At 33.1% G+C, this 20,620-nt stretch overlaps 1 protein-coding gene across 8 annotated transcripts in view; it reads left to right on the top strand.

Moving 5' to 3' along the window:
• Zc3h13 (zinc finger CCCH-type containing 13) overlaps window positions 1-20,620 on the top strand; it is a 72,613-nt gene that overhangs the window by 4,310 nt on the left and 47,683 nt on the right. For 5 of the 8 annotated variants that reach the window (XM_074043364.1, XM_074043366.1, XM_020182852.2 and 2 more), the window contains exons 2-4: window positions 3,293-3,418; window positions 3,978-4,087; window positions 6,486-6,597. In XM_074043364.1, coding sequence (XP_073899465.1) covers window positions 3,302-3,418; window positions 3,978-4,087; window positions 6,486-6,597 — 339 coding nt within the window. In that variant the 5' untranslated portion in view covers window positions 3,293-3,301. Of the gene's footprint in view, window positions 1-3,292; window positions 3,419-3,977; window positions 4,088-6,485; window positions 6,598-17,168; window positions 17,226-20,620 lie in introns of those variants that run through there. The other 3 variants (XM_074043365.1, XM_074043363.1, XM_074043367.1) reach the window with 2 other exon arrangements.

Genomic DNA, 20,620 nt, shown 5'->3' with positions numbered 1-20,620 from the left:
AATACCTGAGGCAGTTACTTAGGAAGAAAAGGTTTATTTTGACTTAAAGTTTTGGAGATGCAAGTCAAGATTAGCCCAGTGCTTTGGGCTTCTTGGGAGGGTGGTGCATCATGTCAGGAATGTGTATAAGAGTAAACTGCTCATATCCTAAGCCAGGAAGCTGAAACAGGGAGAGAGGAAGAGATGGGTGCTACAGTTGCTTTCAGGGCAACCTCCATCACCTTAAACTTAAGGACCTCCCACTAGGCATCTCCCAGTACCACTGCCCTGGGGAACAACTCTTTAATATGGAGCTTTGGGAGGCACTCAGCCAAAACCATAGCAGACAATCAAATGATTTCTTTCCAAGGTAGGCGTAGTGGTAAACATTTGTAATCCCAACACTCAGGAGGTTGAGGAAAGGAAGATCATAGTTCAAGGTCAGCCTGGGCTATACAGCGAGACCCTGTCTCCAAAAAAAATGCTTTCCAGTTGGAAACTTATTTTTCCCCTTTTAACCTCATGGGTAGACCCTTTCTGTAACTTAGATCTCATACCAACATGCAGTGCTTTTGTAGGGCAAGGCCTGGTACTGTTGGCTTCTGTACCAGAAAAGAACGGTCTATCTTAACTGCATTTCATTTTTTCCCCTAGGTTGGGAGACTCAACAGCTGCCAGTAAAGTTTCTGGGAGGGAGGGAAGGAGGATAGGTTAGTGTGCAGATTTCAGATTTAATGACTAGGCTGTCCCAGTTGCAGAATATACTGCTGATGGTTTTTGGAGGTGAGAGTAGTGTGTGTTTGGAGGGGAGGCAGGTTGAGGGGAGGCGTATTGGGGTAGATCTATAGCTCTAACCCATTTCCACTGAACAGTGTGTTAGGGTTAATTTACTTTTTTCTGTTATTTACTTTTAGCTTTAGTTTTCTTAAGGCAGTATGGTGAGATGAGATGGTCTACTTATAAAGAAAAGAAGGTTTTTGTTCAAGTTCTAGATAACTAGTTATAAGAAAGTTATGTAACCCATTCAATTTTATTAAATGTTTTCAAAATTGAATTAATGGTTGAAGATCACCATGTACGTCCATCTATTGATTTTATACTGATAGATAATGGAATTTTAAAATGCGTTTTTTTTCTTTCATACTTTTTCTGTATGTTTTGTGATACATTTACTTCTTTCTGAATCCTGTGTGTGTATAAAATTATAAACTGTTGGGTGTGTTTCTCAGTAATCAAAGCTCTACATTTTCTAGAAGATCTTTCTCAGCTTCACTTTCCTCAACTTACAGTTTAGTTCAGTAAATCAAATGGACATGTGTAATCTTACTAGATTTTCCTCTAATCACAGTTGGGTTGAGAATGTGTTCAAACAAATTAAAGATTATCTGACAGGGCTGACACCAATATGTCGAGTTGGGTATATAGTTCCTTATTTGGACAGTGGTTGTTAACACGAATGAATTTATGCTCATTTATGTGATGCTCTACACTAATTTTAAAAATTTTGTAATTATCTTGTTAGTCTCTAGCTTCCTTGAATCACTGTGAACTAATTAGTATTGTGTTAAAAGAATGATTATATTTTATGTTAAGAGTAAGAACAATATAAACTTTCAGTTTAAAATCACTGTATTGTATCATTTCATATTTTCCTCTTCCTGATTCAGGATCTTTTTTTTTTTCCACTTGGTTAAGCATCCTCATTTTGGGGATCTTTTTCAAAATGTGACATGAAGCACTAATTAAATCAAACATTGTTTATAATTGTTATTTTTTGGGTTTTATTTGTTACAACCATCAGTTATTTTCCTTTCAAGTAGTAGGTCTTTACTTTGAAACCATATTAAAGAATATTTTTCCAGGCACTGGTGGCTCACACCTGTAATCCCAGCTACTTAGGAGACAGAGATCAGGAGGATTGTGGTTCAAAGCCTGGCTAGGCAAATAGTTCACGAGACCCTATCCCAAAAAAACTCGCCACAAGAAAAGGGCTGGTGGTATAAGCCCTGAGTTCAAACCCCAGTACCGTCAAAAAAAAAAAAATCATAATTTTTTTTATAAAGACCAGTTCTATACCAAATAGAAAGTTTACTTTTATAACTGCCATGGTTTTTTCTAACAACATTTGACAACTAATAAGATTTCTGCTAATACTTAGGTAATGTAAAGTTTGATTTAATATAATCCAGTTTTGCTTTTTCTTATGCAGTTCCTCCCCACTTCCTGCAGTAATGTGCATTGTGGTTTATTTCTTGGTCTAGACTTTTCATGTTTTCTGATGAATGTCATACTGTCATTATCTAATATTTTCATTTCTAATTAAATCTCCCAAATTACATAATTGGATTAGCTTCCTATTGTAGCCTTAAGTTTTGAATGTTTTATTTGCTTTTTAGAAATATTTTCACAATTTGTCTTTTATTGTTGCTAATAATGTAAAATAGCCTGTTCATTATTTTTATCACCTTTGACTTTCATGTCCGGGTAGGAAATGCTTTGACATTTTCAAGTTGTGTCCTATTTTGAAATAAAATCATTTTATCAACATTAATGTGGTTTTTTGTTTTGTGTTTTGGTATTACCAAAAACAAACATCCTTGATCAGATTGCTTTTCTTTGTCCTTTATAAGGTAAAGAAAATAAGTAATATTTATTTCTCTCCCATACTGATTTTTTATATTATTTTGTTTTGTTTTGGAGACAAGGTCTTGATAGCTCAGAGTGGCCTCAAACTTATCTTTCTTCCTCTGCCTCCCCAGGGCTGGAATTATAGGCATGTACTCCACATTGTGCATTTTCCATACTGATTTTCGAAGCATAACTTCTGTTGTCATTTAAACTGTATAAAAATCTGATGTCTACAAGCAATTAAAATTTCACCTGATTATATTTTCCTATTTTCTTTGAGATAGCTATCTTTTCAGCTAACCAGTTGTTGGCTAGTAACTCTTCCCTAAACAATAGGGCTATTAAATATTTATAAGTAACTTGTAAACTAAACATTTTGCAGTGTATTTTCTGAGGCTGAATGTACTGTGAGAGCTACAGAACAGATACAGTTCTAGCTAATTGATTTTAAAATTATTATAAATTTACTAATAAGGCATTCTTTAGTAGATACTATCTTTGTTTACCTATTATTGCTCCTATGTCTTTTTTCCTCCTAAGGAAAATCCTTGAAATTTTACAGTATCACCTATAGGTCATCTACTTTGAATTTACAGGCTCAGTTGTTTAAAACTGAAGAATTTTACAATTTTGCCTCTCTGTTTCTGTCTCTCTGTTTCTTTCTCTCTCTCTTTCTTGGCTAAAGTAGTACAAAATGTCAAAAATTAGGAGGAAGGTCACAGTGGAAAATACCAAGACCATATCTGATAGCACATCCCGAAGACCAAGTGTGTTTGAGAGGCTTGGACCTAGCACGGGCAGTACAGCAGAGGTGAGTTGTTACTAGTATGGTCACAGAGGTTCTCTTAGAATCCTATTGAAAGGGTTGGGGGTGTGGCTCAGTGGTAGAGGGTTTGCCTAGCATGCACTTGGCCATGGATTCAATCCTAACATTGGGAGGGGAAAAAAACAAAACAAAACATGAAAAAGAATATTGTTATCAAGGGCTGGCAGAGTGGCTCAAATGGTAGAGCACCAGCCTAGCAAGCGTAGTGCCCTGAGTTCAACCCCTAGTACCTCAAAAATAAAAAAAAAAGCTTAAAAAAAAAGTAAAAATACTGTTACTGAAATCCTGATTGGTATTATTCAAGTAAGCAGGTTTTATTGTAGCATTGTTAGTTTAGTAAATTTGTTAAATATGTTTTATAAAAAGGAGAAAAATAGGGTTTATGGGCTCATTATATTTTCTTGTGAATTTTTTTAAAAAACAATTGGTAGAGTAATTACATCACAGGTTAACTGGAATTTTGGTAGCATTTTTAATTTTGTCCCACCAACATCTTTTCTCCAGAAATAAATATGAAATTTACATGGTAATATTTGTCTCTTAGACACAGTGCCGTAACTGGCTGAAGACTGGTAACTGCCTGTATGGAAACACATGTAGATTCGTACATGGCCCTTCACCTCGTGGTAAAGGTTATAGCAGCAATTATAGAAGGTAAACTGAGACCTTTGAGTTTTTCGTATAGTATCAGGAAATAGCTTTTGCAATTTGTCTAGAATAAAAGTCTGAAATATAGTCATATGTTTGTTCAGATTTTCTATTTTGGTAGTTTTATCAATAGTCAAAGATGCACAAGATCTTTGGGGTTGTTTTCAAGATTAATAAAATGTTAGCCTTGAAATGAATATATGTGCTTATTAGTAGGAACATGTTTTGACAGTAGGTCTTTTTGTTATATATGTATAGCTTACTTTTCCCCCTTAATTTTGTATGAAATTGCTGTTTAAGACAGCAGAATTCTGTGAGATCGGAATTTATTTTTAGTGAAGTTAAACTATTGTTAACTCTTAATATATTAAAATTTAAATAAGATATAATTTTAGATTTTAAAGATTTTCTAAATTCAAATCTTTTACTACCTTTGTTGGTCAAAATAAATTTGCTAAGTCCTTTAGCACAATATGTTAATATAAGTGAAAATATGTATTTATATGTGGATAACATGCTTCCTATTTAGAACATCATTTAACCTTTTCTGATACCTTCATGATGATTTTATAATGATATTTAAAGTGATTACCTAAAGTTTGTCATAAAATATAATTTAAATTTGGCTGGTAAACAAAAAAATTACCTAGTCCTAAAATTGCTTTGGTTACAGCAACAGTATAAAAACTGGAGGGTTTTTTTCCATTGGATGAATTTGTGTATGTGTATGTATAGATGTAGAAGTGCAATGAAATGTAAGCCTTTAGCAAACATTAGCTAACTTAACATTAGGTAACTTCCTGTTTACTTGAATACTGTACATTTTAGTTTTTTATGATGTCAAGTACTAAATACTCTTTCATTTATATTTAGATTGTCATTTGTCACTTCTGTTAATGTGGGGAAATTAGTCTTTATTGTATATATTTAACTACACATACATAAATGTGGAGAAGCTATTTCAGTAATTAAGTATTGTCATTAGACTTAGATTAAGGATTTTTTGTTAAAATTTTGCTATTTTGTGTGTGTTTTTACATCTGATAACTTCTTGAGCATTTGTGTATTTTTTTTGTAGAGAAGGAAAAATATAGTTCATAAAGTGATTCAAAGATGGGACGAGTTACTATATATTTCAGAAAATGCATATTTATACATAAGGCATTTAAGTCATTCAATGATCTTTCACTGAGTTTAGAGCACTCATTCTGATAGATGCTGTTTAGGTTAGGAGCAGTTTGTAATAAGCTGTTTTATTAATTATATAAAGGAAACCAGAGCACGTAAGGTTTACGTGTACATTATAATTATAATTTAGAACAATAGAATACTGGTTTCTGAAAAGGAGTTGCGGTTTAACTGTTTAAACACTTAAAATAGTTCTATTAAATGTACACATAAGTGCAATGAGCTCATTTTAAGTGTATTAACTCATTTCTTCACTAACCATGTTATTTATATTATAATTAATAAATTGGATGAATTGGCTTGATTGACCATTGATTACCCAAAATAGATTTGAATAGTTATATGATTTATTAACATCTGTGTGTGTGTGTGTGTGTGTGTGTGTGTGTGTGTGTGTAGAATTTTTTGTGGTAGTCAAAGAGACACAGAGCATTCCTGAATTTCTGTTGCCCTCTTAATACTGCTCTAGCAATATTCTTTAAATACAGTATGTTTTCCATTTCTCCTTCATTTTTTAGTAAAAGTATGAAATAATTACATAGCTATGTCTGTCAAATTTCTAGCACAAATTTGGAGACCTTACCATTATTGAATGTAAATATGTGTTAATTTCCCTTTAGTTGAAAAAGTCCATAGTAGAATATGAAATCAGCATTCTAAAATTTTGCTTTGAATCCTTTACCCATTTTTATTCTGAATAAAAAAAAGTTTTCAGAATTCGCACAAAATTCCTGTATTTGCTTTAATTTTTAAGCTATATAAAGTGTTTTCTTAGTTGATGTATCTAGCTGCGTACAGATGTAGATGATAATACTGTTACCTCTTGAAAAATTTTGCTACTTTATAGCTTAAAACTATCTTACTACCTTTTACTTCAAAATATGACTAATATATTTGGTTAGTAGGAAAATAAGTCAAGCTATTAATTTTGTATTCACTTTTCTCAGTTCACATATTATTTCACATATCACCAGTTCTTGGCCACCCCATGGAATATTAATGCATACATTTCAGTTGGTATTAGGGGAACACTTGCAAATGTTGGTCATATTTTTTTCATATTAATATTTAAGCTGAAACAAATTATTTCTCAGAGATTTAGGAGCTAAAGAGTTAGAAAAATTGTATTGAAATTCATGAGGTCATTTCTGTAAATATATTCTTATAAGATGTTATGTAAGTAAAGATTTTTGTCATCTTGTGCTTTGTTTTAAAGGTCACCAGAAAGACCTACAGGAGATCTCAGAGAAAGAATGAAGAATAAGCGTCAAGATGTTGACAGTGAACCCCAGAAACGAAATACAGAGGAATCATCCTCACCTGTTAGGGTAGGGATGAATTTCTCAAAACCCATTTTATTGATATATACATTTATTTTTAAATTTATTGATTGATGTATTTATTGGTATTATATTTGCTGTACTTGATTATTGATACATATATTTATTAGTATGCATTTTATTGATACATTACATTTTGTGTATTCATTTGATCGATATTTGAGCTCTTTCCCTTTTTTGGCTGTTATGCATAATGCTAATATGAATGTTTGTATACAAGTTTTTCTGTGGACTTTTTTTTCATTTCTCTTGTTTATACTAAGGTATGGAATTGTTGAGTCATATGATAACTCTGTTTAACCTTTTGAGAAACTGCTAGACTGTTTTTATTAGGAGGTTGCAGCATTTTATATTTGTTTTGTTTTGTTTTTTGATGGTACTGGTTTGAATTCAGGGCCTTGTACTTGCCAGACAAGTGTTCTACTACTTGAGCCAACCCCAGCCTACCATTTTACATATTTGAATGTAGAATTTGAGGGTTCCAAATTCTCCATATCCTTACTGACACTTCTTATTATCTAAGTCTTTGATTATAGACATCCTGGTGGGTGTGAGTGTTTATAAATTGCATTTCCCTGATAATGATGTTGAATATTTGTACATCTTTGGAGATCCTTTGCCTATTTTAAAAATTGGGTTGTCTCTGTTTAATTTTTTAAATATTTATTCCCACCCTACCCTCAAGTTGTCTTTGTTACTGAGTTGCAAAAATTCTTTAGATTTTTAGATACAAACCCCTTATTTTCTACCATTTTGTAGGTTGTCTTCCCTTTACCTTTTTGCAGTGGGGTATTCTGTGTTGTCCAGGCTGGCCTCAAACTCATGGCCTCATGTGATCTTCCTACCTCAGTCTCCCTAATAGCTGGTACTACAGATACTCTACATCATGCCCAGCTATTTCACATTCTTGTTTTGTCCTTTAAAAGACAAAAATGTTTAATTTTGATAAACTCCGCGTTAACTATTTTGGTGCTTTTGCTCATGCTTTTGGTGTCATTTAAGAAACTTTTCTGGGCTGGAGGTGTGGTTCAAATGGTAGTGTGCCTGGCTACTCTGAGGCCTTTAGATCAAACACCATACCACCGAAAATAAGAAACCATTTTCTGATCCAAGCCATAAAGATTTATGTCTGTGTTTTCTTCAAGGAATTTTATAGTTTTAGCTATTACATAGTTTTTGATGCATTTTTAGCTAATTTTTGTTTATGGCACAGGTCCTACCACATTCATTTATATATGGATAGCCACTTGTCCCACATGAGACAAGCATTCTACCTCCTTAAACGCCAGTCCTTTTATTCGTTTGTATTTTGCTTTTGAGATAGGGTCTCACTAACTTTTCCCAGGCTGGCCTCAAACTTGTGATCTTCTTGCCTCCACCTTCCAGGTATCTGGGCTATATTACAGCCTTTTTATGAAAGTTATTTTATTGTATAATTATCAACTTCTTTGATAATTTATGCTGAAGCTTTCTGTATCTGTTTTTGACCTGTGATAAAAAAGCTGTAACAGTTTCATTTTATAAATTGTAAAGAATTTTTGGCACCTAAAATAATGCAGTTGTAACTATGTAGATTTCTAATATCTTGTATGATATAACAATATAATTTTAGAAATCTTAAATAGTGGTTTTCAGCTGAAGATATTTATCAGAGGTAAGAGGGAAGATATTTTTTAGAATATACACACCAGTATTCCACTCCAATCTACTGAATTAGAATTTCTGGGTTTGGTGTACTGTATTTTGAAATAGCCTATTGATTCATGGATAGACTCAGTGGTCAGCTGGTAAATGTTTTAAAAACACCCAAAGAAATCCAGGCCTTGTAGGATAAAAACCTCGAGTTTTTATTCAATTTGTTGATTATAATTTCGTTTTTAACTATGACTGTTAACAATGGCCTCTAGAATACCTAAATTCATAAAAACTGGCTCCATCGTACCACTAGATAAACTGTAAATAGTGTAAGGGGCAGGCATCTGGAATTCATATTCTGAACATTCAGGCATTGTTAGATAAACTCTACTGTCAGTTTCCTTATCTATAAAATGGAGGTGCTGATTTTGTCAGTGTGTTGCTATGAAGGAAATATATGTAAAACTATATGTAAAATGAGTAACATGATTCCATGTGGACTGCTTAATAAATGGCTTATATTGGTATTAAAGTGGCTCTTAGATTTGTCTCTAATATAAATTGGCAGTGAATATCAGCATTGGCGATTTAGGTTGTTAATATATCTGAATATAAATGTGTGGTTTTCACAAAGGCTTATATGTTCATCAGATTAAATTAGTAGACAACGAAGTTACCAATTTGTTATGAAATTTAAAACCTGATTCTAGACCTTCCCTAGAAAAGAAAGTCCTCAAAGGCACTGGGCTTCATGCCTGTTGAAGGGTAGAGTCACAAATTTTAGAAGTGATCAGGTTTTAGGGAATTCGTTATCCAGACTTACAGAAACTGTAAGGATTGTAATTATTTTGGGTGATAACATATGGTAGATTAAAAGGTGCTCTTCATTTCTGACAGTGTCGTAACATGTAACTTGATCTTCATGTAATGAATTTCTGTCAGAAGCTCAGGTTTATTTTGGGTGAGGCCAGTAGTGGCGTAGATAACACAGGCATAGCTGAGATAGGAGGCATATTATTTTTAGCAAGTTAGCTAGTTCTACTCCTCTGTCACTGATGTCAGCTCCAATGTATCTAAATTGTATGAGCTTGATATAGTACCTCTGATCTTATGGGAGACAAATTCACAAGTAAATAAATTGTAATTCTATAGCTTGTGATAATATGTTAGAGAGATCTGAGCAAAGTGCACAACAGAGAAAATAAATAACTGCTTGAGGAGCCAGGAGCACTTCACAGAGGGAGCTGACATTTGCACGGGTGTGGAAGGATAGGTAGCTAAATGAGCAGTTCCAAGGAAGAGGGGGAAAAACAACATAATAACCTAAGGACTTTTAAAGGACTAATTTGTTTAAGGAACTATGAAGCTGTATAGGAATTACAGTATCTGGATATAAGATGAGAACTGAAGAGGTAGATTAGGACCAGATAGTGAGTGGTTTTATGTGCCACAGTCAGGAAACTTGTATGCGAAAGATCTACCTTGTTCATCAGTTTGTATCCAGACCCTGGAACTTGTACATTCATTTAATTGTTCTGATGTGCAGCCACATTTGAGAACCCTTGGTAGTCTAGGGTCTATACTATCTAGTGGAGCTAGTCTGAATTGAGATGTACCATAAGTATAAAATATATACTAATTTCAAAGATGTATGAAATATATAGTATACTTAAATTTTTATGTCAAATTGCATGTTGAAATGAATGACAAATTTGAATGACCAGGGTTAAATGAAATTATTATTACCATTTTAATTTTAGCCATTCCATTTTTCTTTTTATTATGGCAATCAGAAAATGTAAAATCACCAATGTGCTGTTTGTAGTTAAAAAGTACTCATACTCTAGTAGATCCCGAACTGAACTTTATACAGTAGGACTGAACCTGAGTGAGTGGCTTATTCAAGGTAAAGTCAATAGGCAATGAATACTGTTAACCAGTCTAGAGAACTTTTCAGATACAGTAATCTAATTGTGTTTTTTTCCTCTATACTACAGGCTTGTTTTGTGGAATCTGAGCACAACAAATAAGTTAGCATTGTAAGCAAAATTGGATCCCTGAATATAGAGTCAGGAGGACTGTTTAAACATTTGTTGATGATGGAGGTGTAACTGTGCTCTTAGGAAAACTTTTGTGACCTAGTCAAGAAAGCATTAAATAATATCTGGTTTAGAGATGCACTGTAGGTATCCCTTTGCTCAGAGCAGATGGGGAAGGGCAGTGGTCTAAGTTTATTTTTGTGTGTTGATGTTGTTTTTTCATTATTATTGTGGAAAATAGACATAAAATTTGCTGCTTTAGCCATTTTTGATGCATAGTTCATTGGTAACATTTACATTGTGAGGTAACTATTCCCTTTCCAAAAGTTTTATTTTGTCTCAGATATTTTTATGGTACTGGGGATTGAACTCAGCCTCATACTTTAGTTTTGAATTTTTTAAACCTCCCCTCATATATATGAAATTGTTTGGAATAATGTTTTAAATGATGTTAATTTTTTTTAAGATATGGTCTCATCTGAACAACACATTGTTCTGTAACCAGTGGGTCATCGAAGAAATAAGGGAGGAAATCAGAAAGTTCCTGGAATTTAGTGAAAATGAAAGCACAACCTACTGGAACCTATGGGACACATCAAAGGCAGTGTTAAGGAGAAATTTTGTAGCTATGAGTGCATGTATTAAAAATACAGAAAGATCTCAAATAAATAACTTAATGTTGTATCTCAAACTCCTAGAAAAACAAGCTCAACCCCAAACTAGCAGGAGAGAGAGAATGAAAATAAAGGCTGAAATCTACAAAATAAGAGACCCAAGAAACCATATAAATAATCAAAAAACTGACAAACCCCTGGCAAATCTGACTAAAATGAGGAGGGAAAAGACCCAAGTTAATAAACTTAGAAACAAGAAACAAAAAAGGAGACCACAACAAATATTAAGGGAATCATTAGGGATTACTTTGAAAAACCTATATTCAAATAAATTGGAAAACTTGGAAGAAATGACCAAAATTCTAGATACATATGACCATCTAAAACTGAACCAAGAGAATGTAAGTCACCTAAATAGATCTATAACAGTGAAATTGAGACAGCATTAAAGAGTCTCCCAAAAAAGAAAAGTTCAGGATCCATGTCTTTCACCCTGTACAAATATGAACTCAAAGTGGGTTAATGACCTTAAAATAAGACCTGAAACTTTGAGCTAGTGGGCAAGAGCAGGAAATACACTAGAACTTAAAGGCATAGGCAACAACTTCCTAAATAGAACTCCAGTGGGTAAGCAACTAAGAGAAAAGATTGACAAATGGGACTCCATGAAATTAAAAAGATTCTTTCTGCACAGCAAAAGAAATGGTCACAGGATGGAAGAGGCAGCCCACAGAATGGGAGAAAAATCTTTGCCAGCATATATCTGACGAGGGATTAATATAGGGAGCTCAAGAAACTAAACTCTCCCAAAAATCAATGACCTAATGAAGAAACAGGCAAATGATCTCAATAGACCTTTTTTGAAGGAAAATGTACAAATGGCCAAAAATAAATGAATAAATAAATAAAATAAGTAACATTCAGTATCCCTAGGCAGAAAGAAAATGAAAATTAAAACCACATTAAGATTCTACCTCACTTCTGTTAGAATGGCTATCTTAAAGAAAACAAACAACAACAAATATTGGCAAGGGCAAAAGGAACCCTTATACGCTGTTGGTTGGAATGTAAATTAGTACAACCACTATAGAAAACAATATGGAGGCTCCTTAAAAAACTAAAAATAAAACTGCCATATATGACCCACCAATACCACTGTAAACCAAGGTTACAGCAAAGGCACCCATATTAATAGCAGCATTATTCACAATAACCAAGCTATGGAAACAGCCAAGTTGCCCTACAGCTGATTAATGGCTTAAGCAAATTCATATACAATGGAATTTTATTCAGCCATAAAGAAGAATGAAATTTTGTCATTTGCAGGTAAATGGATGGAAGTGGAGAACATCATTTTAAGCGAAGTTAGCTAGGTTCAGAAATCTAAAGGCCACATATTTTCTCTCATATGTAGAATATAGACCCAATACAAATAAAAGTGATACTATGTATACATAGAAATATATCCGATACAGAGCATGTTTCCAAAAATGGGACTGATTGAGGAGACCAAGGGAGGAGAAAAAGAAGGAAAGAAAGGTAGCAAATAATAATGAAGTACATCACATCTGTGTAGGAACATGCTGAAAACTGTTAACACAGGATAGGGGAAAAGGGCGAAGAAGTATAATAGAGGGGAGTTACATTGACTTAAGTATGATGCATGTACAGATGTAATACCAAGGCAAAAATCCCACTGAACAATGAATAGACATCTAAACAGTGAAGAACAACAATGAAGAACACTAAGTGGAGGATACTAAAGGAAGAGGGAGGGTAAAAGAAGGAAGTAAAGAAGGTGAATATGGTTGATGTACTTTCTATACAAGAATGAATATAGAATTTTTAAACCTGTTGAAATTACCATAAGAAGAGGACTAAGGTAGAAAGGAGAAAAATGAAGTGGTTCAGGACACAATATATACATGGAAAGATCATAATGAAATTCTCTTTATAGATATCTTAAACAAGCAAAAATGTCTTTTTTCAAAAATAGAGGACAGGAAGATAAAACAGGAACTGTCTAGGGGTTTGTACCTGTGTGTGGGGGTGGGGAGGGTGTAAGGAAAGAGTGCAGGAGGGTGAATGTGGTGGAAATACTATGTACTCATGTATGGAAATGGAAACAGACCTGTTGAAACTATTCTAAGAATAGGGGGAGGGAAGATAAAGGAAAATGATGAAGTGGGATGAATTTGACTATGATATATTGAAAGAACTTTTGTAGATGTCACAACTTCCACTAAAGACATGGCACCTTTTCAACAAATCTAAAGTTTTTACTTTATCACTTTAATTAAGCACGTAATGTGTCCTTTTTGGCTCGGAAGAATTACAACTTTTACCAAGCTTTTGGGCACCGTTTGCTTTTTGTGGGGCATATTTTCCCAAATTAAGGGAAGGGAAACCCTCAGCAGATCATGCAACCATTTAAACACAACTGACAATGTGAGATTGTCAGTTCTTTTGACAGAACTTCTCTGCATCAGCTGAGCTGTGTAATGTGTGCATGGCAATTTAAAATTTTCATTTTTGAAATTTCATTGAATTTATTTATTGGGCCATGCTTGGTCAAAGCCATGTGTAATTATGAATAAGGCAAGTTTACTGTACATATAAAAAAAACCTTTGGAAAGAATAAAACATGGTGTAAGTGCAAAATAGTAGTAGAAAGTCACCAAATTAACATTTTAGGAAGCTGATTGCTATAGGACTAAATAGATCAAGGAAGCATTTATTTCAAAGGAAACTATTTAGATGAGTAGGATCAGAGTAAGAGCAAGAAAGAACATAAGTAGACATACAGTAAGTATCACCTGGTTGAAATTTGATAGTGAATGTGTAGTACAGGGATTTGTGATGATTTTTCATCGTAGATAAAAATTTCATTTCATATGAAAAAACACAGTATCCCAAACATTTATTTATTATGTTTGTGGATTCTGTCAGGAATTCAGAAAGGGTATAGTATGGACATTTTGTCTCTTCCTTAAAGGTATGGGCCTTAGTTAAGATACTGAAAGCATGTGGGTTGGAATCATTTGAAGGTTTATTTGTTCACTCACTTGTATGTCTATCAACTGGAGTTCTCATTTCCTCTCCATGGAGGCGACTTAATGTGGATGACTTGGGCCTGTTTATAGCCTGATGGCTGGATTCCAAGGGTATGTAAGTGCACACAAAATAGCAAGAAAGAGTAGGCATGCATGTGCTCTGTTTCCTTTTATTGTAGAATGGTATTAAAATAAAAATCTGGGTGCTAGGTGTGCTTGCTGGCTACTGTTTTATGACCCTTCAGAGCAAAGAAATACATGTGTGTATACTAACTAATATGTATAAATATTTCTAATGACCATCTGTAGCTATATTAAACTAGCTATGAGTTCTTACTGATGTCTCCAACTAATACATGTCCCTTCCTTAGCTTGTGGGGGCTCTTTATATTGGATACTGAGCTCTTTTTAAAAACTTTATTGAGATATAATTTGCATACAATAAAATGTACCCCTATTAAATATCCAGTTTGATCTTGACAGACATACATACCACAACCACAGTCAAGATCTGGAACATTTCTATGCCCTTTTGTAGTCCCCTTCCAAACTCACAGTAGCCTTGGATCTGTCACTATCATAGTGTGTATTCCTATATCAATATGATACTCCAAATCATATCAATATGATACATTTGGAATTCAGCCACATTGTTGCATGTATCAATAATTTGTTCCTCTTATTAGTACTAGTGTTCTATGATATAATTTGTCAATGTAACAGTTGATGGATATTTGGAATATTTCTAGTTTGATCTATTATGAGACAACTACTATGAACAAAGGTGTTAAGTCTTTATATGGACAAAAGTTTTCTTTTGGGAAAATAAATACCTAGGAGAAGAATTGCTGGGACATATGATATATATATTTTTAACTTCATAAGAAACTGCTAAGCTGTTTTCAGGCATGGTTGCTCCATTCAACGTCTCCAACTCATAATAAGTGAGTTTCTGTTTATATTCTGCCAATACTTGACATTGGCAGTCTTTTTAAACATTTTAGCCATTCTGGTGAGTATGTAGTGGTTTTAATTTGCAGTCCTTGGTTAGTGATGTTGAACATCTTTTCATATTGGCTGTTTGTTTATCTTATGTATGCCTTTTATTGGCTATTTGTTTATAATTTTTGCTCATAAATTAGGGTCTTTGTCTTCTTATAAACTTATAATTCTTGTCTTCTAGATACCAGTCCTTTGTAATACATATGTATTGACAGTGCTTTCCCGGCCTTGCCTATTTCATTTTCTTTCATTATCATTTTCCTTTCTTTCAAAATGTCTTTTTTATCTTGGATGAAGTCCGATTATGTCCTGTTTTGACACACCTTGGATAACATATGTTCAGCATGTTGTGTACATCTCATACTCTGTGCTTGGAATCAGCTGTTTTTCCCTGAAGTTCTGGTTCCTTTTACTCAGAGCTATTTCAAGACCATTACCTACTTGGAAGCTTATTGTCATAAGAGTAGTCATTGTCTTCTAAGGTTTTTCATTACCATACTTAGGAAATACATACACGTTTTCTTTTCAAACACACATAAATATAAATTCAAATCATTCAAATTTAGGAATTCAAAGCTTTAATTTCTTTGATTTTATAATTTATGCTAAAATTTTGTTGATGTTATTCATTTTTCTTTGTCTTAATATTTAATAGCTCTAGAATAACAACAATATTATTACTAATAGGATTACTGAAAACAGTTTAAATTTCTTAGGATATATTTTGTTAGTTATATACCTGTTAAATTTGCTCACAGGTATGCACAGTGAAATTATTACATTTTAAGTATCTTCTCCATGGACACTGTGATTAAACCACCAAATTGATACATAGTTGGGTTAATTTAAGTTTTGGAATTTCTTTTTTCCTTTTCATTTTTTTTTTAATTATGTAAAGCATGATTTCAAACTGAAATCTACAAAACAGTTTACATTTTAAAAAGTCTAGCTTCCATCCCTTGGTTAGTCTACCCAATTTCCTATAGGTAACTACTGCCATTAACCACTGCTGCTTTTATTTGTATAAATGTGTATAGATACGTATGTATTAAATATGTATTGTATATATGTACACAAATTTGTATGTTTTAGGGAAAGAGTTCTATAAATGGAATTGCTTGTTAAAGGTAAATGCTAAGTAATAACAGATTCCTTTTTAGAGTTGTTTATATTGTTGCTTGTAATATATGACAGTGCCTGTTTATTTCTCCTTTGCTTTGTTAGTGTATGTTTTAAACTTGTATTTTTACCAATTAGGTTGGAGAAAAATCAATATAGTTTTAATTTATGTTTCTCATATATGTGAGATTAGGCCTCTCCTGTGCTTAAGTGTGATTTTTTTGTGAACTCTGCCCATCCTCTCCACCCCTGCCCTTTTGTTGGTCTTTTTCTTCTAAGTCTCTATATTTTATTTTAGAGAAACAAGTTGAGTATTCTTTATCCAAAATGCTTGGGATCAGCAGTGCTTAAGATTTCATATTTTTTTTGATTTGAGGATATTTGCATATACATAGTGAGATATCTTGGGGGGGATGGGACCCATATCTAAATATGAAATTTGTGTATGTTTCATATAAAGTGCATATGAAGCCTGAAGGTAATTTTACACACTTTTTGTGGTTTGCGTTTTCACTGAAGTCTGTCAGATGAATTTTCCTCAGGTTAGCATCATATTGGTGCTCAAAGTTTCAGATTTTGGAGTTTTGGATTAAGGATTCTCATCCTGTAATAGCCTTTTATTATGTCAAGTACTGGTAATTTCATTTGTCTGTTTTTAAATAAACTTATTTTTTAGAACACTTCCAGGATCGTAGCAAAACTGAATGAAAAGTGTAGAGATTTTACATGTACCCTGTCTTTGATAAATTTGTTAAAATCAGTGACATAACACTCATGGTAGAAGTTTGATTATTTATCCATTTGCCTACCGAAGGACATGTTGGTTGCTTCCAAGTCTTAGCAGTTGTGAACAGGCTACTGTAAACATCTGTGTGTAGGTTTTTGTATTCACATGAATTTTCAACTCCTTTGGTTAAGAACTGCCAAACTTTTCCATATTAAATGAATCATTTTGCATCCCCACCAGCAATGATTAAGTTCCTGTTGCTCTACAACTTGTGCCAGCATTTGGTGTTGTCAGTGTATTGAATTTTTGCTACTCAGATAGGTGTGTAATGGTATTTCTTGTTTAATTTGTAATTTCCTTAATGATATAGGTGTTGAACATCTTTTCATATGCTTATTTGCCATCTGGCTGTCTTCTCTGATAAGAGGTATGTCTAAGTCTTTGACCCAGTTTTTAATCAGATCATTTTCTTATTGTTGAGTTTTAAGACTTCTTTGTGTGCTTTGGATAACAGTTATTTATCAGATGTCTTTTGCAAATATTTTGTCCTCGTTTTTGATACACCTATGCACCCCAACCCACCCCTCTCCTCTTTTTGTCAGTAGTGGCATTAAACTCAGGGCCCTGAGCTTGCTAGGTAAATACTCTACCACTCCCTCAGTTCTTTTGCTTTTAGTTTGTTTCTCAGGGGCCCCCATTTTGTCTAGGCCACCCTCTGATCATGATATTCCTCCTCCACTTAACCTCTGATCATGATATTCCTACCTCCACTTAACCTCTGATCATGATATTCCTACCTCCACTTAACCAGGTTGCTAGGATTACAGGTGTTCATCATCATGCTTGGCCATCTCATTCCCTTGACAGTGTCTTTCACAGAGTGGAAGTTTTCAATTTTAATGAAGACCAGATTATCAATTATTTCTTGCATTATGTGGATCTTTGATATCACACCTAAAACATCACTAAGATCATTTAGATATTTTCCTATGTTCTAGGGCTTTTATAGTTTGGGATTTTACATTTATGTCAGTGATCCAATTTGAGTTAATTTTTGTGAAAGGTGAAGTTCTGTGTCTTTTCCATCTGTACTGTGTGTGGCTATGGATGATTTTGTTTTTTGCTTCATGTGTTTGTTTACTGTAATACACATGTTAACTTAAAAAAATAAAGGTTATTTCAACCCCCCCCACACACAAAAAAGAGTTCTGTGTCTAGATTCATTTTTTTTAGCCTGTAGGTATACAGTTGTTTTTAATGCCATTTGTTGAAAGACTATCCTTTTTCTGTTGAGTTGTCTTTGCTCCTTTGTTAAAGATCAGTTGATTATAGCTGTGTGGATCTATTTCTGGACTCTCAATTCTGTTTCTCTGATATATTTGTCTTTTACTTCATTTGATACTAACCACACTGTCTTGATTACTGTAGCTTTATAGTAAGTCTTGAAAGCTAGAAGTCAGTCTTCCACCTTTGTTCTTAAATATTGCATTGGCTATTCTGAGTCTCTGTACAAACTTTGGTATCAGTTTGTCAGTGTATATAAAATAACCTGCTGAGATTTTGATGAGGATTGCATTTTAGTTGTAGATGACATTGGGAAGAACTGATACCTTGACCAATTTGGGTTCTTCCTGTGTCTATCAAGTCTAGATTAATTTGGGGTATCATGTGTTGTTGAAACATACTAGCACATTAAGATAAAGAAGATGGCAAAAGCATATGAGTGTGAAAATCTTGAAATACGAATCTGTGATACCCATATAAGGGCCTTTTGGTCTGGTACAAGATTTTAAGGAGATTCAGTAGCAATAGTCAAATATTTAAAGATCTAACATATAGGAGAAGTGTTTGACTTGCTTTGCACAATTCCAGAGGTGAGAATTAGTCTTCATCAGTAGAAATTTTATAGAGCTATAAGAAAGATATGATTGGTATAAGCAAGAATTTTCTAATGATTTTGGGTGTGAAAGGGTGTGACAGTAGAGAGGTGTCAGAGACCTTGAGAGTTAAAGTTTTTCCTGCCAAATTCTTCTAATAGAGAATTTCAATAACTGTATATATTGAAGAAAGTTTTTCTGCATGAGATAGGAGATTAAATTATTTCCTTACAAAGGCTCCTCACATTCCTTACAAAGGCTCCTACTAATCCACCTATTATAATATTGGTTCTTAACTATTCACTTCAATACTTTCTTTTTAATTTACACTTTTTGTAATGCCTCCTTACTATCAAAAAATAAAACTTGTAGTACACATAATCTGCCAACACATATAATGTTCAAGAAATATAAATGTAATATAAAGTAGAAATGAAAATAAGGAATTTAAAACAAGTCCATAATTATGTATTGCATTTCTGAAATTTAACAAACCAAATGTTGATCACGGGCTGCTGCATACACTATTAGCTGTTACTTAAGATGCTTTGAAATTTAAAAAATTCTATAATATCTGGTCCCAGGCATTTTGGCTAAAATGCTATGGTTGCTTAACAAGTATTTCAACATGTATATGTTCAGAATGACTAATTTTAGAATATGTGTTAAGGTGGCCAAAAGATTACACTTTTATTAATGCTCAGATTTAAGTGGAGTTGATAAACTCTTCTGTTAAATACAGGAAGGTGAAAGCAGACTGTGCTACACAACATGTAATAGGTAATAACCAGGCCTTGCTTGTTTACATATAAGAGGAAGGGGAATAACATTATATGAAGGAATAACATGTCTAAGCAAGTTGTACTGTTGAAGTAGAAAAAAATGAAGAAATATATTCTTTTAAATGAGCTAAGCCTAAGTTATCAAAACAGTTTCCTACATTATAATTTGAAGTTAGTGACAACATATTTGAAAATCATCCCCTAATTTGAAATTCCACCACATATTGAGGTCTGCATTGAGACTCTAGAAATTATTTAATTATATATATATATATCATAGAATATAATCATATCATATCATATTCTCATATAATCATATCATGTAATCCTATAATATCCTAGAAGCAGGGAGTATTTTATTAATAACTTGGAGATAATTTCCTATAAAATATTTTGACATGACTATATATATATTTATCCTTGGTTTAATTCATAGAACATTCAACGTTGTATGGGATGTAGGATATTTCTTCATTGGTTTTCCACAGGCACTATCTTATAACTAAAAATAGATTGTGTTTCTTGTTTTCCTTTTGTCTTCTGTGCAAATAAGATCCCATTTCTTTTTTTAATTCGTCACAGTTTTTCCTTTGCAGGCATTATTCTCATATGATCTTTTGATAATTTTTGCCAGCCTGTGTTGTCTTACCAGCAGTCATATATGTTAGTTTGGAATCAACACTTTCAACATAACTTCATACCTAAACATGTAAAATTTAGAAGCAGTTATATGCCAGAGTTCTTTAAAATCAAATTTTAAAGAGAAATTAGTTTGTGTTGTAGGTAGTCAAATTATAGGACTGGTAATGCTCAAAAGGAAGTTTGAGAACTAAATGTCATTGTCATCATCGTTCATAGTTAATACGTAAATTGTTAATAAAAAGGAGAATTTCACTGTGGTTAGAAGGTAACAATTATTTGACATTGGTTACTTTATTTTCTGACTACCTAGTAAAATGGTTTGGACTCTTGTATATTGAGTACAATATTCAGTTGTATTTTATAAATAGAATTGCTGTTGTCCTATTTTGTGTATAGGCTACTGTTATACTTGGAATAAAATATAAACCACTTTTTTGTTTTTAGCTATAAGGACTAATTTAGCTTTTTTAGCTACCATTTGTTTTCCTTAAAATAGGTAAACTTTAAAAAAATCCTCTATA

Source organism: Castor canadensis, chromosome 10 (genome assembly GCF_047511655.1).
Source record: "Castor canadensis chromosome 10, mCasCan1.hap1v2, whole genome shotgun sequence".
NCBI lineage: Eukaryota > Metazoa > Chordata > Mammalia > Rodentia > Castoridae > Castor > Castor canadensis.
This window is presented reverse-complemented; position numbering and strand designations above follow the sequence as displayed.